The sequence below is a fragment of the Ambystoma mexicanum genome, chromosome 2p (assembly GCF_040938575.1).
Source record: "Ambystoma mexicanum isolate Mex_15411 chromosome 2p, UKY_AmexF1_1, whole genome shotgun sequence".
Classification (NCBI taxonomy): Eukaryota; Metazoa; Chordata; class Amphibia; order Caudata; family Ambystomatidae; genus Ambystoma; species Ambystoma mexicanum.
Genome location: NC_090923.1, coordinates 1,293,541,718 through 1,293,561,592, shown reverse-complemented (window position 1 = coordinate 1,293,561,592; position 19,875 = coordinate 1,293,541,718). Strand labels below are relative to the sequence as shown.

The 19,875-nt window shown below is 42.6% G+C and overlaps 1 protein-coding gene across 1 annotated transcript in view; it reads right to left on the bottom strand.

The window, feature by feature from the left end:
- LOC138567884 (otoancorin-like) overlaps positions 1-19,875 on the bottom strand; it is a 701,441-nt gene that overhangs the window by 220,331 nt on the left and 461,235 nt on the right. The window contains exon 19 of the mRNA XM_069646381.1: positions 418-560. Coding sequence (XP_069502482.1) covers positions 418-560 — 143 coding nt within the window. The remainder of the gene's footprint in view (positions 1-417; positions 561-19,875) is intronic.

Below are 19,875 nucleotides of genomic sequence, written 5' to 3'. Positions count from 1 at the left end.
AGCAAGCCGCACGCACTTCACAACACTGCAACAACACATAAACTGGAACAACAGCACACGCGGACTGACTCCGATACCCGCACCAAAGCTCAGCACCCGGTGTATACTGAGTTGAAGCTGCAACAGAACAGCACTCCTCTCACTATCCTACTCCCTTCTTCACCTTACTAACCCATGCCACCTTTATCGTTTACAGATCCGCCTGAGCGCCTGGGGACCAATTCCGTTGGTGACGGTGCGCGGTACAATACCTTTAACATTTAACATTTAACAATATTCAACAAATCACTTAGACCTTAAAACAGATACACTTAATCATTTATACCTATTCAATGTACATTCTTGTTTTAGAAAGACATGGAAGCATCGCATTGCATTTTAAATTATAATTAGTGCGAATGAAAGTAGAATTGCTACCTGAACTCCAATGTTTTGATTGATGATATTTGCTTTGGGTCAATGGCACACAGATTGGCTCCCAACCCTGCCAAATCAAAGCTTTTCAGATCACTCACTGACTTGCCAGAATCTTCTAGAAACCCTTGCAAAATGCTTTTAGCCTGGAAAATCAAGATCATTTTGTCATAAACAAATTCCAAGAAAACATTTTCTGTAACGGATTCCTTAAATTCTGTGCAATGTTGCCTTCCTATCAAATTGCAATTTCTATCTGTTCTTTTCTTGCATTTTCTTAACTATGTTTTTTCAAATTTCTACTGAATATTGATCTAAGACAGCTCTGCGTAAAAGTAAGCTTATGTACTTTTTCATACTAAACTATTGAGCATTCTCTCTTTTCTCCTTTTACCACTTCAGTGCTCCCCAACTTACAAGAAATGTTCATATTCCGAATTAGGTTTTTAAAAACACATAAAATCCCAGTTCAGCACAAACTATATAAATCTTCAGGGATACCCTAATGCAATGTTTTTGGTTCAGATTTCATTTTATATTACTTTTTCACCGGAAAGCAGTTTTGTGTACTTTGCTATTGGTTTAATATCTAAACATCTAGGGCACAGGGTTCACAAGTGGAAATAAATCAGGTGGGACTTTCTTGTGTTGTTGCTGATGGTCATGTCTAAAGTGTGCAATCCTTACATGAATAACCCCTTTCAGTTAAACATTTTGAATACATGGTACCACTTAAATCATATGCTTCTTTGTGTCTGTACATTTAATTTTGGATTTGTAGTTATACATTTAGTTTGAGTATAAACAGACATATTTTTCCATATAAAGCAGAATTAATTATTCTCACTGTACGTCATTATTGCATACAAATATTTCTTATATATACAATCAGTCCAAACAATGTAAAAGAAAAAGTCATTATTAAATCTGTTTGGTTTGAGAGATGCTATAATGAGTATTCAGTACATGGTATTAAACCCTCATTATATGTAGTGTATTTCAAGTTAATGTTCTACATTTATACATGCTATGTGACACATGCTATGTGACACGTTATGTGATACATGCTATTTTTTTTTCCCAAAACCATAATACAATACAATACCAAAAGCAATGTTCACATCAATGAATCATTTCACAACACAAACAAAACCCAATATCTCCAAACCCAACCCACCCTCCACATATCAAAAAATACTAAAATATAAAGAAAGAGGAGAAGAAGAAAGAAAAAAAAAATTATAAAACAAAAGGGGCGGTGGTTCTTTTAACAACCTTTAACTCATCCTTTCAAAACCTATAATAATTCCCAAAAATACAAAGCCTTTTTGTAATCCTCAAATTAATACCATACAATAATATAATAATTCCAAGAAACACATCTCTCTTGCAGTCCTCAAATCAAACTCCTTCTTATGACATATTCAAATCCAAAAAAGGCCCCCAGATCTTCTGGAATTTTGAAACTTTCTTTTGCAGCATGTAATTTACATCCAGGGTTTCTGGTGGAACCAGGCGAGGAAGCGAGCCAATGGAAAGAGAAAGGGAAGGATAACAAGGGGTATAGGAAACAGGAAGGTGTGAATTATTTGGATGATGTCAAGGGAGGGTCCACAGATCGAGAGGAGGAAGGATGGTTTAGAAGAGCATAGAATAGAGTTGCTGAAGGAGCATGCAGGGTGAGTTAGTGGTTGGCGGGAGAACATGGTACTTTGGTTTGAAAGAGTATGCAAGGTGTGTGAGTGTAACTAATACAAGGAGAACAGGCGGTGAATGAGAAGGTGACTGGGGAAGTGAAAATGATAGAGGTTTGAGCCGTGAGTACTAGTGAAGTCAGAGGCAAGAGTAGTGATGTGGAAAATGGAGTGTAGTAGAGAGAGGAGAGTAGTAGATGGGAGAGTAATAGAAGTGGGAAGAGGGGAGCGTAATATTTGTATGAAGAAGAGAGAAAAAGAGAGAGGGAGAGAGAGAGTTCTGAGTGTGAAGAACATCGGAGGGATAGAAGAGGAAGAGTGTTGGAAAGAAAGGGAGATGGTGGGTGGAGTAGTAGGAAGCACAGTAGGAGGGAGAAACGGGCGAGCGACATTGGGATAGGAATACAAGGGTGTTGGAGGAATGAACCAGGTGGGGCCTGAGTATCTGAAAGTCAAGAATCCTTATGATATTAAACATTGGGGAACTTATATTAGAGACCACATAGATTGTTCCCGGAAGGAATTAGAGAGAGACTGCATTTGTCTTTAGGCCATCAGAACCATACAGATAGATTCTCAGATATTAGGGGTTACCGATCTTTAGAGACCGTGCTAGGGTTGAGGGATATCTGAACTATAGGGAATGGCCCACACTAGAATAGAGAGATAGGGATCCGCCCTTAGCAAGCCCTTTTCTATTCTAAGAATAAAAAGCTGTGAACTGTCTACGAGAGTTGGTGTGTTGTTGGGGCCTTCTGTTACATGTGGTGTTATCATGGGATTAGCCAGAAACTGATACAGAGGTTGTTACAGCCAAGCAGGTTGCTGAGAATATTACGCCTCACCAAGATGGCCCTTGTCCTGATCAGGGCCACTCCCAGTGCGGTCGGATGTGATCTCATGTTTGATCTTCTTTATTCTTCACTGCCCTTCCTGGAATTCATCATAGCTCTGGATGACTCCTTTTCTCCATTCAGCTCAGTGACGTCTTCGGAGTGCTGAGAGACGTTGGCTTGAGTACAGAAATGATGATGACATGGAATCCATGTCTACTCTTCATTCAATCTACAATTCCTTACTATTCTCTGCTAAGCAACAGTATTTCAACACTCTCTTTCTTATCATCCCTCTTTCTTTTTTCTAAATCTTAAACACATTCTTGCTCCTTCCCACCCTGATCCTGCTTCACTTAGTTCACTTTCTGCCTCAGACTTCGCCAACTATTTTCTTCCAAAATGTTCCTCCTGCGGTCTTCAATTTAAGCTTCCACCACTTCTTCTACAACTTTGTTCCCGCCTGTCAGGATCAAGGATTCCAAATCTGCAGTAAAAGCCATCCCGCAGTTTCGCCCAGTCTTGAAATCTAAGTGCTTCTTTCATGCCTCCAGCAGGTACCCATTATGGTGTGCTTCATGGTTTCCTACGAGGTCACTAGCCTGCAAGTTCGCATTGCGTTGCAGCTGGGGGTTGTCAGAGAAACGCTGGAAAGCACGTGGGGCAAACAGGAAGTACAGGAAGTGTTTGTAACAGCGTTACGCAGGATCAGCTGTTTAAAAGACTCATTTTGCCACTTGCACTCGCTTCTGATTACAGCAAGTATTGCGATTTGTGGATTTCGTTTATTGATTTCTTGGTTACCAGACTTCGTGCCTTGTCCCCCGACCTCTGTTTTGCTCTGCCCTTTTTTGCTCTGTCTAAGCCCGCTCGATCCTGATCCCTGCCTGCAACCTGGACTGTCTCGTCTTGTCCTTGGACCTGTTGTTTTTGCCTGTTGCCGACCTCGGCTTGTTTTCTGGATTGAGTTGCCTGCCGTTTTGACTTTGGATTCTTTGGCCTGTTTTTTTAACTTACCTGAACTACGGACTGCCTCCACGTAACGTCTGTTACTCTTTAGTCATTGCCTGCCTTCGGTGAACCATCAAGAACATTATTTCTTTTCTCAAGTTGAAATATCCAGGATTCTACTGCAAGAATTAGGCGTTCGCATGACTTCGGGTACAGGCATCTATTTTTTGGACATTGTATTGACTTTGGTGACTTTTATTTGCAACAAGAACTAGACGTACGCGTGCCATCGGGAATAGGGTTAATTAGAACTGTTTTCTTCCCGGAACTTGGACACTCTACCCACGCTGGTAAAGAACCTCTACTCCCTGAAGCCTGAACACAACTTCCACGCGGGTAAGATACTTTTGACCTCATTAAGTAAATTCAGCTGTATTGGATTATTGTTTAGCAGATACTCATTTCTGGGGTTTTCTTTTGCCTTAAAGGGGAACTACTGGCCAATTTGCTCTCTTCTTGTTTCCAATTCCTGACTTGGTTTACGGAGGTGAGCATTGTTGTCTCTGGTGGGTTTTCAGTCCAATACTGTCTTTATCGTACTAACTGGAGATTTTTTCCTTGCAGTCAGCATTGTTCCAGTGGTGTTCCTTCACGTCTTTCTCTTAATTGACTGCTCTGCAGTATTTATGTCAGGCAGAGTGGTACAATATTAGGAAGAACTTTTGCTCTACACGACCAGTTCAAGATTTCGGGATCTGGTCTAGTATAGACGTGACAGAGGGAGCTCTGACACCGCCTTCTCCTTTCTCTTCTTGTACTGAATTGATAATCTCTTTTCGTCCACTTTCTAATCTTAATATTTCTTCGTTCCTTCCCAAGGCTCAACCCACAGCTGCCCCTGGCGACCGGTTACCTTCTTCCATAATCTCATCTGTTCACTCTTTCCTTCTTCCAAACCTCACTGTCCTTTTCAATCTCTCACTCTACTCTGCCATCTTCCCTGATTCCTTTAAGCATGCTTCCTTCTCATCCTTAAAACACCCACTCTTGATCCCTCTCTTCCCTCTAACTTTCAATCTATTTCTCTTTTGCCGTTCCTATCTAGACTTTTGGAATGGATCGTCGAATCACAAGTCTCTACCTCTGTCGATCAACACTCTCTTCTTCCTCCCCTTCAATCTGGTTTTGCCCCGTCATTCTACCGAGACCGCTCTCTTCACGCCATGCTTAACACTCCTCTCTCCTGGTGCTCCTTGATCTGTCTGCGGCCTTTGATACCATTGACCACTCTATTCTCCTTTCTCATCTTGGTCTACAGAGTTCTGTTTTGAAGTGCGTTCAATCTCAACTTACTAGCTGCAATTTCGCTGTCTGTTGGGCTGGTCTTTGCTCCCACATTCTCCCTCTTTACTGTGGTGTGCCCCAAGGGTCTATCCTTGGCCTTCTTCATTCTTTACACTTCTCCTATAGGTTCTTCTATTACTTCCTTTTGCTTTTCTTATCTCTACATGGACGACTCACAGATCTTTTATTTTCATCTTTTCTGGATTCTATTCACTCCTCCCTCTCAGCCTGTTTGCTAGCTATTCAATCTTGGATTTCCTCACACTATTTACAGCTTAATCCATCAAAAACGGAAGTTCATTTCTTCTCTGCTTTCACCATTCCTCTCCCTCTTCCTCCATCTTCTATCTCTTTCCCTCCCTCTTTACCCTCTATCTCTCGTAGTAATCTTGGAGTCATTTTTGACTCCTCGCTTTCATTGTCATTTCACATTTCTTCTATTTCCTGCTCTTACCGATTTCAACTTTTCATTAGCTGTAAAGATTGCTGGTTCTTAACTTTCAATGCTTCCAAAATATCAATTTTCTCTTATTTATTCTTCTTTCCATTTGTACTACTTGGTTTTCCTGCTTACTGTCTTGCTCTACTCTGCTCTATTTATCACTCTTCTATCTGTGTTTTTGTACTATCTCTCCTTATGATTCTATTTCCTCTACTTTGCATTCTCCTCGGGGGCTGACCTTTGAAGCCCAATTACTTTTTTAATTTCTCTCCTTAGTATTTAAATGTCTCTATGGACTTGCTCCCCTCTATCTCTCCTCCATAGTCTCCTTCAATTCTCCTTTTCGGTCCCTTTGCTCCAAGTCCCTCTTTCTTCTGGTTGTTCCCCATCTTCCCTGTGCCTCATCTTGTTTCTGCTCTTTCTCCCTTCTTTCCCCTAAGCACTGGAATGCCCTAACTCTTTCTATTCAATCTCTAACTTCATTCTTCCTTTTTAAATCTTGAACCTGCTTGCTAATTGATTTTACTGTCAGATCCTATTGTTGTACTGTTTTGATCTCTGGAAAATATTTAGTTCTTAAGCGCTCTCTAAATAAAAACAAATACAAATACAAATCTGTATGGGGATGAAGAGGTGGTAGTTCCAACCCGATGCAATTCCCTAGTCATGATTGATTTGAGAGGCGAAGGCACCTATGGGCGGATTACACCGGAGTCCGGATTGGCAGATGAAAATTCCTTTGATGTTGGAACTAAAGTCATCGATGGGGACTACTGAGCGGAAGTAAGGGTGGTCCTCTTTAACCTTGGGAACCTCACCTGTGTCATACAACTCAGCCAGGCCTATCATAGCGGCCAATAACAGCCTTCTGGAACCCCTAGCACAGTACATAGACAGAACAACCCAAACCCTAACTAGGAGATTTAAAACCTACATCAAGGACACCAATGATTTCCTGGTAAAACTATGTGACATCCAGTTTTAGGAAAACACCAATTACTTCTTTACCATGGACGTGGCAAACCTTTATACCAACATCACACACCACGGTGGCCTCGAGGCCATGGAATGGCTCTTACTAAACATGGAAGAGACTTGCAAAGCAGACCAGTTGTTCATCCTCAAATTACAAAAAACTGTATTGAACAATAACTTTTTCATGTTTGAAAATAGATATTTTGTCCAGAGCGCAGGAACATCTATGTGGGCTGCTATGGTGCCCAGTTATGCCAAAGCATACATGGCATACTTAGAAGAGCAAAACATCTTGCAAAATGCAAAATGGGACAAACATCTGAAACTCCTGGTAAGGTTCATAGATGACCTTTTTGGAATTTCGGATGGTTCCCGGTAAGACCTAGATGAGTTCTTCAAATTCCTGGACGCCATGGTCGCCAGGATTAAATGCACTTCCAAAGTGAGTCGGTCCTCTATTCAATTTCTAGATGGAAAAATCTATTTAAAATCGGGGAAGCTACAAACCACCATTTATACTAAATCCACCGACAGGAACCGTATATTGCAAGTGGAAGTTTCCATCCAAAGAAGACCTTTTCGAGCATCCCACTCAGCCAATTCATGAGATATAAGCAAATTATCTCAGATGATCTAGACTACATTCAACAAGTTCAGTCTCTCACAGACAAATTCCTTCAAAGAAGTTACGATCCAGACTATGTGAGACAATGTGCTGCGAAAGCAACTAATGTGTCAACACTAGATGCACTGATACCTAAAGAAAGAAAGCAGGTAGAAAATCTGGTGCACGTTACCACTTACTCTCACCAAAGCACAAGGATCAAGAACATTGTGAAAAAACATTGGAACATCCTGTCACTTGATCCCACATTAGCTGAACTCTTTCCCACTCCTCCACTCTTTGCGTATAGCAAAAGCAGATCTACCAGGGATAACTTGATTAGAGCAGACTTTGCAGCAAAGACAACTAAAGATCAGAATCACAAAGGGACTCTTCCCTGTAACAATTGCAACAACTGCAACAACCTTATAAAGGGCAATTACATCACCCAGACACACATTGGCCGCAAAATCAAGCAATATCACTCATCTACTTGTGACATGAAAAATATAATCTATGGCATCAAATGCCCCTGTGGACTCTTTTATGTCGGGATGACCACAAGAAAAGCTAAGGTCCGGTGGTCCAAACACAAATCCAACATCCGACTAAAGGCTGAAAGATCTCTAGTGGCCCAACACTTCATCAAAGAGTCACACTCGATTGCACAAGTAAAATTTATTATACTGGAACATGTACTCTTACCAAGAAGAGGAGGTAATCTTACTAAGTTATTGCTTCAACGCAAACTAGTCTGGATTGACCGATTAGACTCAATGGGCCTCATTACTAGGGGGGCGGTAAGGGATTACCGGCACCGATAAGGGCACCGGTGCCGGTAATCCCTTACCGCCCTACTACGAGTTCCCTTTGATGGTCCTTCCTTAACGCCTGGTTTTACCAGGCGTTAAGGACGGGACCCGCAAAGGGATACCGGGGTCAATAACGGTACCGCAATTTGCGGTACCATTATTGCCGCCTTCCCCCTTCCCATTGAGCCCTAGGGGGGCTCAAATGGGAATGGGGAATGGCTCTGGTGAATGGGGAATTACCGGTCCCTCCGAACTCGGAATGGACCGGTAATTGCTCTATCCACCAGACCGGAGTCGGAACGATTTTGGAAGCAGCCATGGTGCTAAGACCGCCATGGCTACCTCCAACCTCGTAATGAGGCCCAATGTCTCCGAGAGGGATGAACGTAGATTGGGACTTGAGATGCCATTTATAACCCAGTGCAGGAGCACTGACACTCTCTCGATACCATGGGTCCCCCCTGGGCCTTTCCCAGCCCCCTTAGGGATGCCTCACTTTCTCCTATGAAAGGCCTAAATGGATATGTGCTGATTGACACATGAGCTGGCACCCCCACCTGATTAACTAATCAGGTCCACCAATCGAAAACTCCATTAATTTCTTTATCAACCTTTCATTTTATTTAATTTCATTTTTAATTTTCACTTTTATTCGCATTCCACAACAGATCACCTTGCCTCCATGAATGGCACTTACACCCCCAATGCGATGTTTTCCACGCCCATGCTTGACCAATATCTTCCTATAACAGCTTTAGCCATTCTAAGATGGCGCTCCGTGAATCTGCCTTCACGTGAGAACTTAAATAAGGCTCACGCAGGCATCGCGGTTTCCTTGACAACCACTCAAGCTGCAACCAGCCCTGTGTACTCTTTGAACGCTTTTCTACCCGCGGCTTATAGGTAAGCAGCCACGCTGCGCTCACTACTTATTATTTTTTTTTACCATACGATCCATAGTCAATGACATCTATACCCTAAACACCTAGGTGTCATAGATTCCATCCAATCCAGTATTTGCCAAAGAAATTGCATCACGCGGATTCCGCTCACTGCACAAAGTCTCCCTCTATGAGCTGCCCTCCTTTCCAATAATCGACGGTGAGCATATGGCTAATTTATCCCGCATCATGATATAACTGCACAATCATCCATTCAGTAAATTTCACTGCGCTCTGCTTTTTTGCAGACAATGCTAACCGGCCCTGCCCGCATGCATGGGCACGCCAGATATGCTGTTATTTTTGGATTACAACACAAAATTACTTCAGAGGCTGACTCACTCATGTTGGTGAGTACACTTACACTTCTACTAATTACATACTTGACCGTGTTGTGGACCCAGGGCTTTTCACTGAGCGACTGGTCCCACACATGGTCATATAAACCCTGGCTATACACTTTCTCTTTTATCTTTCCTTCAGAACCCCTGCAAGGTTTTTTACTCTGTTCCTCCACGTTTGGCCTATATGCAACGAAATACTTACTATGACAATTGGGCCACAATTGTGGAACACAGGTCAGTTACTTAACAATCCAACTAGTAAGATAGAGTCTCATACTTACCTCTCGCTGGGAATAACAACCTAAAACATACCCTATCCATTTATTTATTTCAGAAATTCCCCTATGTCTTCTACCTGATGAAGGGCAATGCCCGAAACGCTGTGTACGCATAAAGGACAACACTGCACCCCACAGTCCCTTTGCAGTGTCGATGATCCTTATATGAGATTAAATATATATTTTCATTCTTTGAAATGTCAAAATTGTCAATGTTACCATGCTAAGTTTGATTGTTTTGCTAATTCTGTAAATACACATCATTCATCTATGAGTTTTGGTACCTCCATGTCAGAACTTGACGAATGTGTTTGATAGTCATGACTAATTAACTTGCTATTGTTAATTGCGCTAATTCATGAATTGTTTTGATTAAATTGTTCTTTGATTGTGCTTCCAGTACTCCATTACTGTTCATTTAGCATATTTGCTGATCTTTACCAGATTACAGTGTGCCCTGTTGGTTGTTGTCCCCATCAAGTGGGGTGACCTCCTATCCCACGTTTCATTGCCTGTCTTGTAGCTAAGACACACACAGGAGCACCTAAATCTTAATAACGACTGTATTGACACACTGTTACATCTTTTACTTGAACGATCCGTACTTCCGGAGTGCACATCTACAACCCTTTTTTCTCAATAAAATTCAGCAACGTCATAGCTCAACTGGTGTGCAAGAAGATCTCAATACAAGAAATAGAAGAAATTAAGATGTGGGTCAGGCAGAGAGATCTGCAGATGGGTTTGGAGAGATGGCGAAGGCTCAAAGAGATGGACCACACGCCCAAGGAACTCGAGGGCCCACATCAACAGAACCCTTTGAAGTTCAGAGAGCATACCGTCTTCTGGAGAAGGCCCAAAAGAAAGTAATATCCAAAGCTAAATGTCAATATCTGAAGACTCCCCCATGTTATTGAGAGGAAGGAGTTCCTGTACAGAGTCAATGTAAATCCAAGAGGAGACGACTCCTGGCCCTGAACCAATTTTGGAAAGCTGTGATGAAATTGGCTCACTCAAACTGACAGCTGAGCACTGGGACTAGAGAAGACAGAGAAGATCCACCTCTGCCGTGTCTACTAGCCTGGAGTATACTGTGAGGAGCCAGGAATTAGTTGCCGACACAGGAGACTCATGGTTTTGGCCATAAACATTTATTGAAACGAAACAGGGGTTGGAAAATACCTCCCTGTCCCTACTGTAAGAGGTATTTCCCTACCTAAAATCAAAATAAGGGTCTATATGATGTCAAGATGTCCAAAGCAAAATCTCCTGTGTCCAAAGTACTATTCTGCCATCACATTCTAAAAATCAACTCTAATGTGCAAATGGAAATGTCTTTGGCCTAGAAAAGTGTATCAATGTCCAAAAGGAAAGGCCTAGCTCCAACACAAAAGAAAAGGAAAGGCCTAGCTCCAACACAGGAAAAGTTGCAAATGGATAAAGTTCACAGTTACAGAGGATGCTTCCCTTCCCCTGGATTTCTCTTCACTGTGATTTATACTTTTAGGGTTATCAGTTCCTTGAGTTTTATTTGTTCAACAACACAACTGGTATGAAAAATAACTTGTCTATTAGTCTTAATCTTGGTAGGCGACTTGGTGTACTCTCCTGCCAGGTTGCTTCTCCATAGTATAATTTCAACACAGTCTTTAGCTATTCCTGATTTATCCATATCAGGGCTTCCTCATGTGATCTACTTTACACACCTGCAACTTGAATCTGCCTGGTATACTTTCCTGCCAGGGCTTGCTGTGGGATTTTCCATGCTCGAGTGGTCTGGAGGCCGCTTCTCGGTACCCTCGTATGCCAGGAAACCTTTCCTTCTCTTCTTCTCGTGGTGTCCTCGCAGAGTACTGTCTCCTGCAGTCTGCTCTCCTCTGCCTCTTCTTTGAGCCAGTTAACTCCATGGACCTCCACCAGCCCAGTGGTCCAACGGTCGGTACAGAGAGGACGAGACTCCTCCAGCCAGCATCTCTCCCCTGTCAGCTGTGCTTGCAACCTCTACAGCCAGCTTGTGTTCCTGGCTACCATTGAACTTCATTACTTGGCTCTGCTTCTCCTGGCCTTGCCTCAGCCCTCCTTTCCTCTCTACATATTGCTCCTCTGCAGTAATCTCTTTTTTCCAGCCTTCACTAAACAGGAGCCACCAGCTCCTGTCAACTACCACACTGGACTGGTCTGCTGGGCTTATATAGCAACACTCCCCTTCCCCTGATTGGAATTAGGGCTGATAGTCTCACAGTGTGCTCTTAAAGGGTATCATTATTAGGATTGTCTGGTTTCTCTCACTTCCTGATATTCAGATTGAGGTTTGGAGGGTTGGGCTGACTCTATAAAAACCCTGGTGGCCATTTTGAAATTCTGTATGCAGGCAGAATCTGAGGAGAAAGCTTGTGTGACAGACTGAATGCTGTGCTGCTGTTGGGGAGGTAAATGGGTTTAAGGTTCCCATGGGTTGTCTGGTTTGCTCCTAGGGTCTCCCTGTCTGTGAAAGGTTTGTTAGGGTGTCCAGTGCTCTGAAGGGACAACCCCCTCCCTGATCTGTTCTGGGTTTTCTGATTGGGAGAGAAGGGTATTGTGGGAGATGTAGTCCCTCTGACATTGGTTTGTTTGTGTGATCTTGATATTTGGGTTCGGTGACCGGTTTTCTGGTGACCTCTCTGTCTTAGAGGAAGGGATTGGATGGTTTTCCAGGTTTTCTGTTTTCCTAGCCCCTAATTCAGCTTCCTGGATCCAGTCCGGGTTTTGATTTTGTTTCTCTGGTGCATTATCAGAAACTTATTTTCCCATCATCAGTTTATCTGAGAAGCCAGCTCCTTGAGTTTCTTGGCTCATAGATACTAGACGGAAGTCCTGGAAGGGGACTTCGTCACACTGAGCATACCAGTATTTGATCAAGGCATGACCTGTATTTTTGTATTCACCTTTCCTGTGAGATAAGCCATTTTCCTCCTGAGGCCTAGCATACAGTTCACCACAACATGGATTTGAAATTGAGGGTTTCCTTCCTATCTTCCTTGATTAAAGCAAGAGGGGCCCTCACAGGCTGACAAAAAAGAACCTTAAATGGTGAAAAAATATGTTATTCTTGCGATACTTCCCTTTAAGCGGACATCAAATCTGGTTATAGAAGATCATATTTTCTACTCAGGACCTCTTCTAAAGCACTGATTGGTTGTACACTGTCTTATTTAAGTATTCAATCAGGCTGTTTGTAAGGACTGGTAGCAAGTGGAGAACTTGTAAGCAACTGCACACTCTATCTACATCACTTTCACATAAGAAGAAATAAGGCTTGAACCCCATTCCGAAACTACTTCTTTGGGAAACTCACCTCTAGTTAAGATCCCAATGAGAGCTTTGGCAGCTGCTGCCACAATAACAGTCTTCATAGGTACGTACCGAGGATACCTGTGGGCATGGTCCAAAACCACATGCATGAACCGATTCCCTGAAATGTAGGTTGGTCCGTGGGAGCGACAAGATAAATCCCTACCCTTTTGAAATTTATCCTCCCACCACTGGTCATGGTGTCTGGGGTCTTTTTCTCTGTCCACCGGATTTGCCAGACAACTAACAAGTCAGGCAGTAATTACATAACCCTCTACCTCAAATCCCATTCTTGACTACTAGAAGTGAGGAACTTGTTTTTCTCGCCAACGTGACCTTCCAAAGATACCAAATTCGCCAACTGGATCAGGAAATGTCTTTTCCACAAATGGTATCACCAGCCTTCAGTGTGCACCTGGCTCAGGGTCTTCAGGCTCAATGTACAACAGCCCACCTTCCCTGCTGCAGTTTCAGACTATGGTTGCTGGGTGACATCTAAACCTTGCTTTCTGCCACTAGGTTTGGTCAGGGAAAATGCAAAATCACAAGGTCCCTGGCCACAGTTACCATTTAGGACTTTCATCCTCACACCGTCCCTCATAAAGTGCTCATGTATGAGGTCTCTTTACCCATTACAGAACCTGTATTCAAAATAGATTCCGTACAGGGCCAAACTCCTCTTCACCCTTTTACCTAACGCCATACATAAGGAGGCTGGGTCCCAGTACTCCTCCTACCATATCCAAGCCCTGCCTCATGAATGACACACCACAGGGAAGGGAGGGAAGGTAGTGGATACCGTGAAGGTTGAAGGGGCCCAGTATAACGGTAGTTATCCAAAGTAGTCAATGCATTACTCTTGGATGCATTCCCTCATCTCATTCCTCTATTATGAGGATATATCTAATAATAGAAAGCTATCCCGTCATAACCAATTGCAATAGCTGAAGAAACAGGATAACTCTACATTTCTTAGACTCATGTTAATTAATTAAGACGTGGATCTATACGTTCCCCATTGAGCTTATTCTGCCCACCAATCCATAAACCCAATCAGACTAGCACAGGGAAAGGTCCATTGCAATTGATAGTGGGTATGAAAGTAGACAGTTAAACATGTGTAGCTGTCACTGCAAGCATCAAGGAAAGTCACCCACAAAGCCTCTGCTCGGAAAGATGACTCAGCTCTCACTGATAAACATTGTATAGTAGGAGAAAGAAATACTGACCACAAATGCCTGCCACCTTGTTTGCTTTGCTAATTACTCTTTGGATTAATCTACTCAACATTGTAACCTAAGGTTTCATTTCTCTACAACCACTTGCACATTCTGCAAGCAGGACATCACACTTTATACAACTCTTGTTCTCTTTTCATCCAGGCCATGCAACACTAGGACTTTGCAGTGACCTTAACACTAAAGGCAAATCCCAAGGAGGAAACAAAAAGATTGCAATGGAGATCAAAAGAAACGAACCCTGAGTGCCCTGCGTACTAGAGTGCCCAACATTTCTAAGCTTCTCCAATGAAGCCTACATACTTTAATAGCTGTCTACTTCATCTTTGAAGTTGCCACCACCAACCCTTTTGGGAAGCCTTTGAACAGAAAATCCAGACTCTTAGGAGATTCGCCCAAAGAAGCAAACCCTAGTTAAAACACCAGATCGCAAAGGATTTCCTGTGATGAGAATAATCCTTATTTGAAAACCCTCTTATAAATTGGTGAAGACCTCTTGCTGGTTCCACTGACAGCCCAGGAGCCTTTAAACCTTTCTACTCAACAACCAAGCTGAGAGTTTGTGATACGATAACTTTTGAGTTGGCAACACTGACCACAATGGAGTAGTTGCCAGTAGACAAAATACCATCCCCTGATCTGCTGTCAATTCCCTCTGCAAGGGAAGCCAAGCCCGCCTGCTCCAAAAAAGGGCCAATATAATGTGCTCCACCTCTCCTTTCTGAAGTTCAACAACATAAATACAAATACAAATCTTGGTGATCAGTGGAAATGGTGGAGAAAACGCATTCAATGGGCCCCTTGGAAAGAAATTACAAAAGAGTGTTTGTTCTCCAAGTCATCGAATCCTAGATTCAGGAACAGAAAAGATGGACAATTCTGTTCTCCCATGTGGTAAAGAGAAACCCCATATCTGCAGCATATCTGATAAAGCACCTCCTGTGACAGAATGAAATGCATGCATGGTGGAAAGAAACCTGCTACGTCTGTCTGCAACTTGATTCTTGCTTCCTTGAATAGGTACCGCTGATAATGCCCCTAGTCTCTTCTTGCCCTGGGTAATTATTCTTTCCTCAGTTGTAGAGAGTGATTTCACATGTGTCCCTCCCTGATGGTTGACATAAGATTGTGACACAATGTTGTCTGTCTAAATAAACACATGCTTCTCCTTGTTTATGAAAGGAAAAGGCTATCAGGGCGTTGAAGCTGTCTTGCAGCTCCTGCCAGTTTGTAGAACTTTGATGATCAACTGGCAACCATTTCCCTTGAAGTGAAATGTCTTGCTATGTCACACCCCATCCAAGCCTACTGACCTTTATGGTTATCACTGATGTTGTTCAGGTGATTGAGAATTACTTCTTTTTCCACGGTCCAGTGAGCATCCACTATTGTATTTTCCTCCTGCCTACTGCGGTCACTGAAGCCAACATCTTGACGTTCAAAGGGGCTGAGTTCCAAAGTTGAAACGATGATACTCTAGAGGCTTCAAGTCTAACAGAGCCCAAACGACAAGTAAAATGGTAGCAAACATATCTCTTTGAACTTTCACCCATTTCTTGACAATTGCTTCTTTCAGCAAGAAGAGACCTCCCAGTCTGCTTCTTAGGTTCCTTATTCTTGCCCAATAAAGGAACACAAACCTTTTCTGAGGAAAAGTGAGTCCTAATAAACACCAAATCCTGGAGTAAGTTCAATTGTGATTTCTAGAAGTTTAGCAGAAACTCCAAATCCTGCAGCAGACAGCACACTTGTTGGGTATCCAGCGACATTTGTTCCTCTGCGTTTGCCTTTGTCAACCAGTCAGCAACATAAGGATATACTTTGATTCCTTCCTCATGAAGAAAGACAATCACTGGGGCTAATACCTTTGGGAATATCCTAAATGCTGACTTCAAACCAAGTAGGAAAACTGCATACTGGTAGTGTTAATATAGGAGAACAAGTAGTGTGATGATATGGAGCCTGACAATCTACATATATCAGTAAACCCCCAGGTGACACCATGGCTTCACGGAGCACACGCATTCCTACTAATCATGTGAGCAAAGTCAGCACTTTGCCCGGGCAACATGCCCAATCCCAGTCGCAGCCCAGGTTGCCATAACGACTAATTCACTAACAGACTCGAGTTCCAGCTCTACGAGCAGCTACAGGGAACTGATGCAAATTTGTGTTAAAGACTCCAACTAGGTAAGGAAACACCCATGTTTACACTCGGATGCATTTTTTATGGAGAATGGAGAGCCGCGCTAATGGACGTTCTCCTTTCCTTTTCCCCTCTTGTTTTTTTCTCCCCCCCTCCATATATTTGCAGCACGATTGATACTAAATTTTTATTCACGGTTACGGACAACACTCTGTGCCAGAGACACGAGCAGAGATGGAAACTAATATAATGTACTACTTTCTCTAACATGATTAGATTCCTTAACCTGCATGTACCAATCTAGTCATGGCCAATAGGGGAGACTGGTGCCCAGTCTCTCTTCAGCTGAACTACTGCTGCCACTAGGTCAGTCCACACACACATTTTTACACGGCCCCTCCCTTTCTCTTCCCCACTTCTCCTTGCCTCTAGAATTTGTTGAAAGGTGCTCAGCCTTGCTCGGGGAGGTGACGTTTGCCCTGCTTGGAGATGTGAAATGCAGAACTCACTATATGTCCACAACAGGGTGAATGCCCCCAGGGAGCAAAAAGGAGTTTCTCAACAGGGTGCATCATCCAGGTTTCACTGATGAAAGTTACTTATGCTGTTGTTTCTACCCCCGCCTGTCCCCCAGGTCTTTCAAAGTGCCCTGAGGAAGGCGTTTCATCAACAAACTCTGTGTCGCCCACAGAAACGCGCCTAATGTGTAGAACCTGACCAGTAATAACTGGGCCCTCTCTTCATCCTGTGAAAAGATCACTCACACAGACAGACCCAATAAGTGGATACCAGACACTAACCCTCACAGAGATGATTTAGACTCTCTGTGGGGTAGACTCAAGAGTGGATACAAAACTCCGACCCTCACAGGGATGATTCATACTTTCCTCAGATTTTGTTTTCTTTGTTCCCTAGCACACATTCAGCCAAGGTTTCAAATATAATCATGCACAAGAATCAATGTGCAATGATTAACGGATGAACTCTGTATAATAATTTCTGTTTCAACTTATTAAATGTTTTTTTAATTTAGCTCCAGACTAGGCCATGGGGCCAGATTATATATTTTAGGACTTTATAGTGTCTGTTGTTGCTTCAAATTCTAATGTGTTTAGCTAGCTATTCTACAACTTTGTGTTTGCTGCATTTTCACTTTAGTCGGCTGTTGATGTTATAGTATGTTATGATAGGAACCAAGGTTCAGAATTCTCTCTTTATGAACACTTCCTTTACATGATGTGACCTCCACAATAACAATGTACTATATTTGTCGCAGTTTCCTTGATTTTTAAGCATAGAGTAAATAAATATATATGTATTTTTCAGAAATTCATTTTTAGACTCAATCGATGTTTATCTGCAATAAGCCATTTTTTAGCCACATCTCCTTTCCATTTTTTAGTACTCTAATATTCATTGCCTTCCTGTTTTGTTGTTACCTAGAGGGATATCCTTTGGGGATACCGGGCACTATTAAAGAATTGTTTCATGATTTTAGATTAAATCCACACAGTGGTGGATTGTTTATAGTATGTCATCAGTAATTACCCCTGCCTCCACTGTGAACCAGGAGGAATCCCTTTATATGTTGTCGACACCAATGTAATAACCTGTTAAAATGCTTCTATTTTGAATGTATTGCTGATATCCATTCGCAGGGTTTCTTCAGTGCCAGTTGGAAGCTTGTTTGATACCAGCCAGAAGCTCTCACACAGCTTTGGAGTCAGAAACCCAAAGAAGTAAAAACCATAACTTATAATTTTGAAGTACATGTAAACTAGCCCTCTTCATCAGCAGATCTTCCACATTCTGGTTCAGTGGCTGGGCCCAAACTGAATTACTTCCAATGCTTGAGGAGAAGACACACATTCAGTTTGCAAATTGTGTTCCACAATCTGGCACACACATTTGTCTTTTATCAGCCCCTTCATCTGTGGCAGAATACGTAAAATCAACTATCATGGGAACACCCTTTACCCTATGAGTCTCAACATAATGTAATGCATTCTTGGTGAGGGACTGTTTGTGATGACACCTGCTGCAGTGCCTACGCGCCCCGTTAAATTAAAAGGGTTTGTCCTTGAAAGTTGAGGTGATGTTAAAGATCTTGCGTCGCACCAGGTTTAGCTACTACGGAGACTTAGAGTCCCTCCACTCCGTTTGTGACAATATATAATGGTTGTGTTGAGCTATCCCTTGATAGTGCGCCGAAAAATAATGGACTGGCAAGTAGTGATGATTAATAAATTCCTTTTATTTTTGTGATGTTAGAGCCTTTGTGGATGACACGTGTTTCGGCAGAGCTGCCTTTATCGAATCCAGGCTATATAGATAGCTCATAAGTCACTGCATAATGCATAAAGGTGCTGAAGTTCACAGGAAGGGATTCATCCTTGCACTATCAAGGGATAGCTCAACACAACCATTTCAACATAATGTAAGACTGCTGAGGTTAATTCCCTGAAGATGTAGTGGCATTAGAATGGGAACTGGAGAAAGATGCTCCACAGCCTCTTAGTTGTCCGTCTTCCCTAGTTGGTCACCCATTGTTCTTAAATGTCCTGCTATGAACAAAAAGCAATTTAGGAACAACTGACAGCTTCCCCAGCAAAGAATAAAAATATTGAAAAACGTCAAATGTTTACTTCACAATTCCATTCACTTCTGACCCATGCGATTTGTTCCCAAAGAATGACATATGCTGCAGTATGTTTAACAGTCTCTAATGTCAATAATTCAAAATTGCTCAGCATGGTTTGTGTCATCGTAAATCATATCCATTCCCACGCTGAGAGAAAGGTTAGCTGTCTTTACACTGGCCGCAACCCTCCGATTTACTCAACCCCTCGGAGCCACGTCTTCACCTGGCATGGAAGAGTTGTCCAATAGGTTAGACATCACTAAATTCACATGCATGTTATCGGTCAGGTCTGTTTTTGAACCTTGCACTGAGTATCCCTTGGAAAGAAATTGTGGAAGGATTACCTTGTCTGGTTCCCTCTAATCTCTCTCCAACACCTTTCCTACTGAGAGCTGTATCGTGTCGGCTCAGATAGTCTCCCTGTTCAGATGGTTTAACAGAAAGAATGATGGAATTTGGTAGTTTACATTTTTTCCAAGCATGTAGCAGAATTTCCGTACATTTCCCTTTTATTATATACTGTAATTGTGATTGTGACTGTGGGTGACTCGGAGAAAGTGACTGATCACAAGTCCCAATCCTAATCCCAGTGTCTGGTATCTGTAAATTATTTGGTGAAGTTCTTGTGCAGCACATTTTTGGGAGACCTCCTCCTACCTGTTTTAAGCCTGCACTGAAGCCTGATGGTTTTCCTTTGCAGGAGTCATGCTGGAGCTTGCATTAATCTAATGCCCAGAGCTATAGGGAGTGAGGAGGCTATCATAAGATATTTACAGGGTTCTTGTACGGCCTATTATCATTTCCCTCTCTGAGGCGCCTGGTCCTCAGGGGCCCATTTTCTCTCTTCTCCTCAATGTTATGCCCCACGCTTGTAGCTGGAGGCCTTCT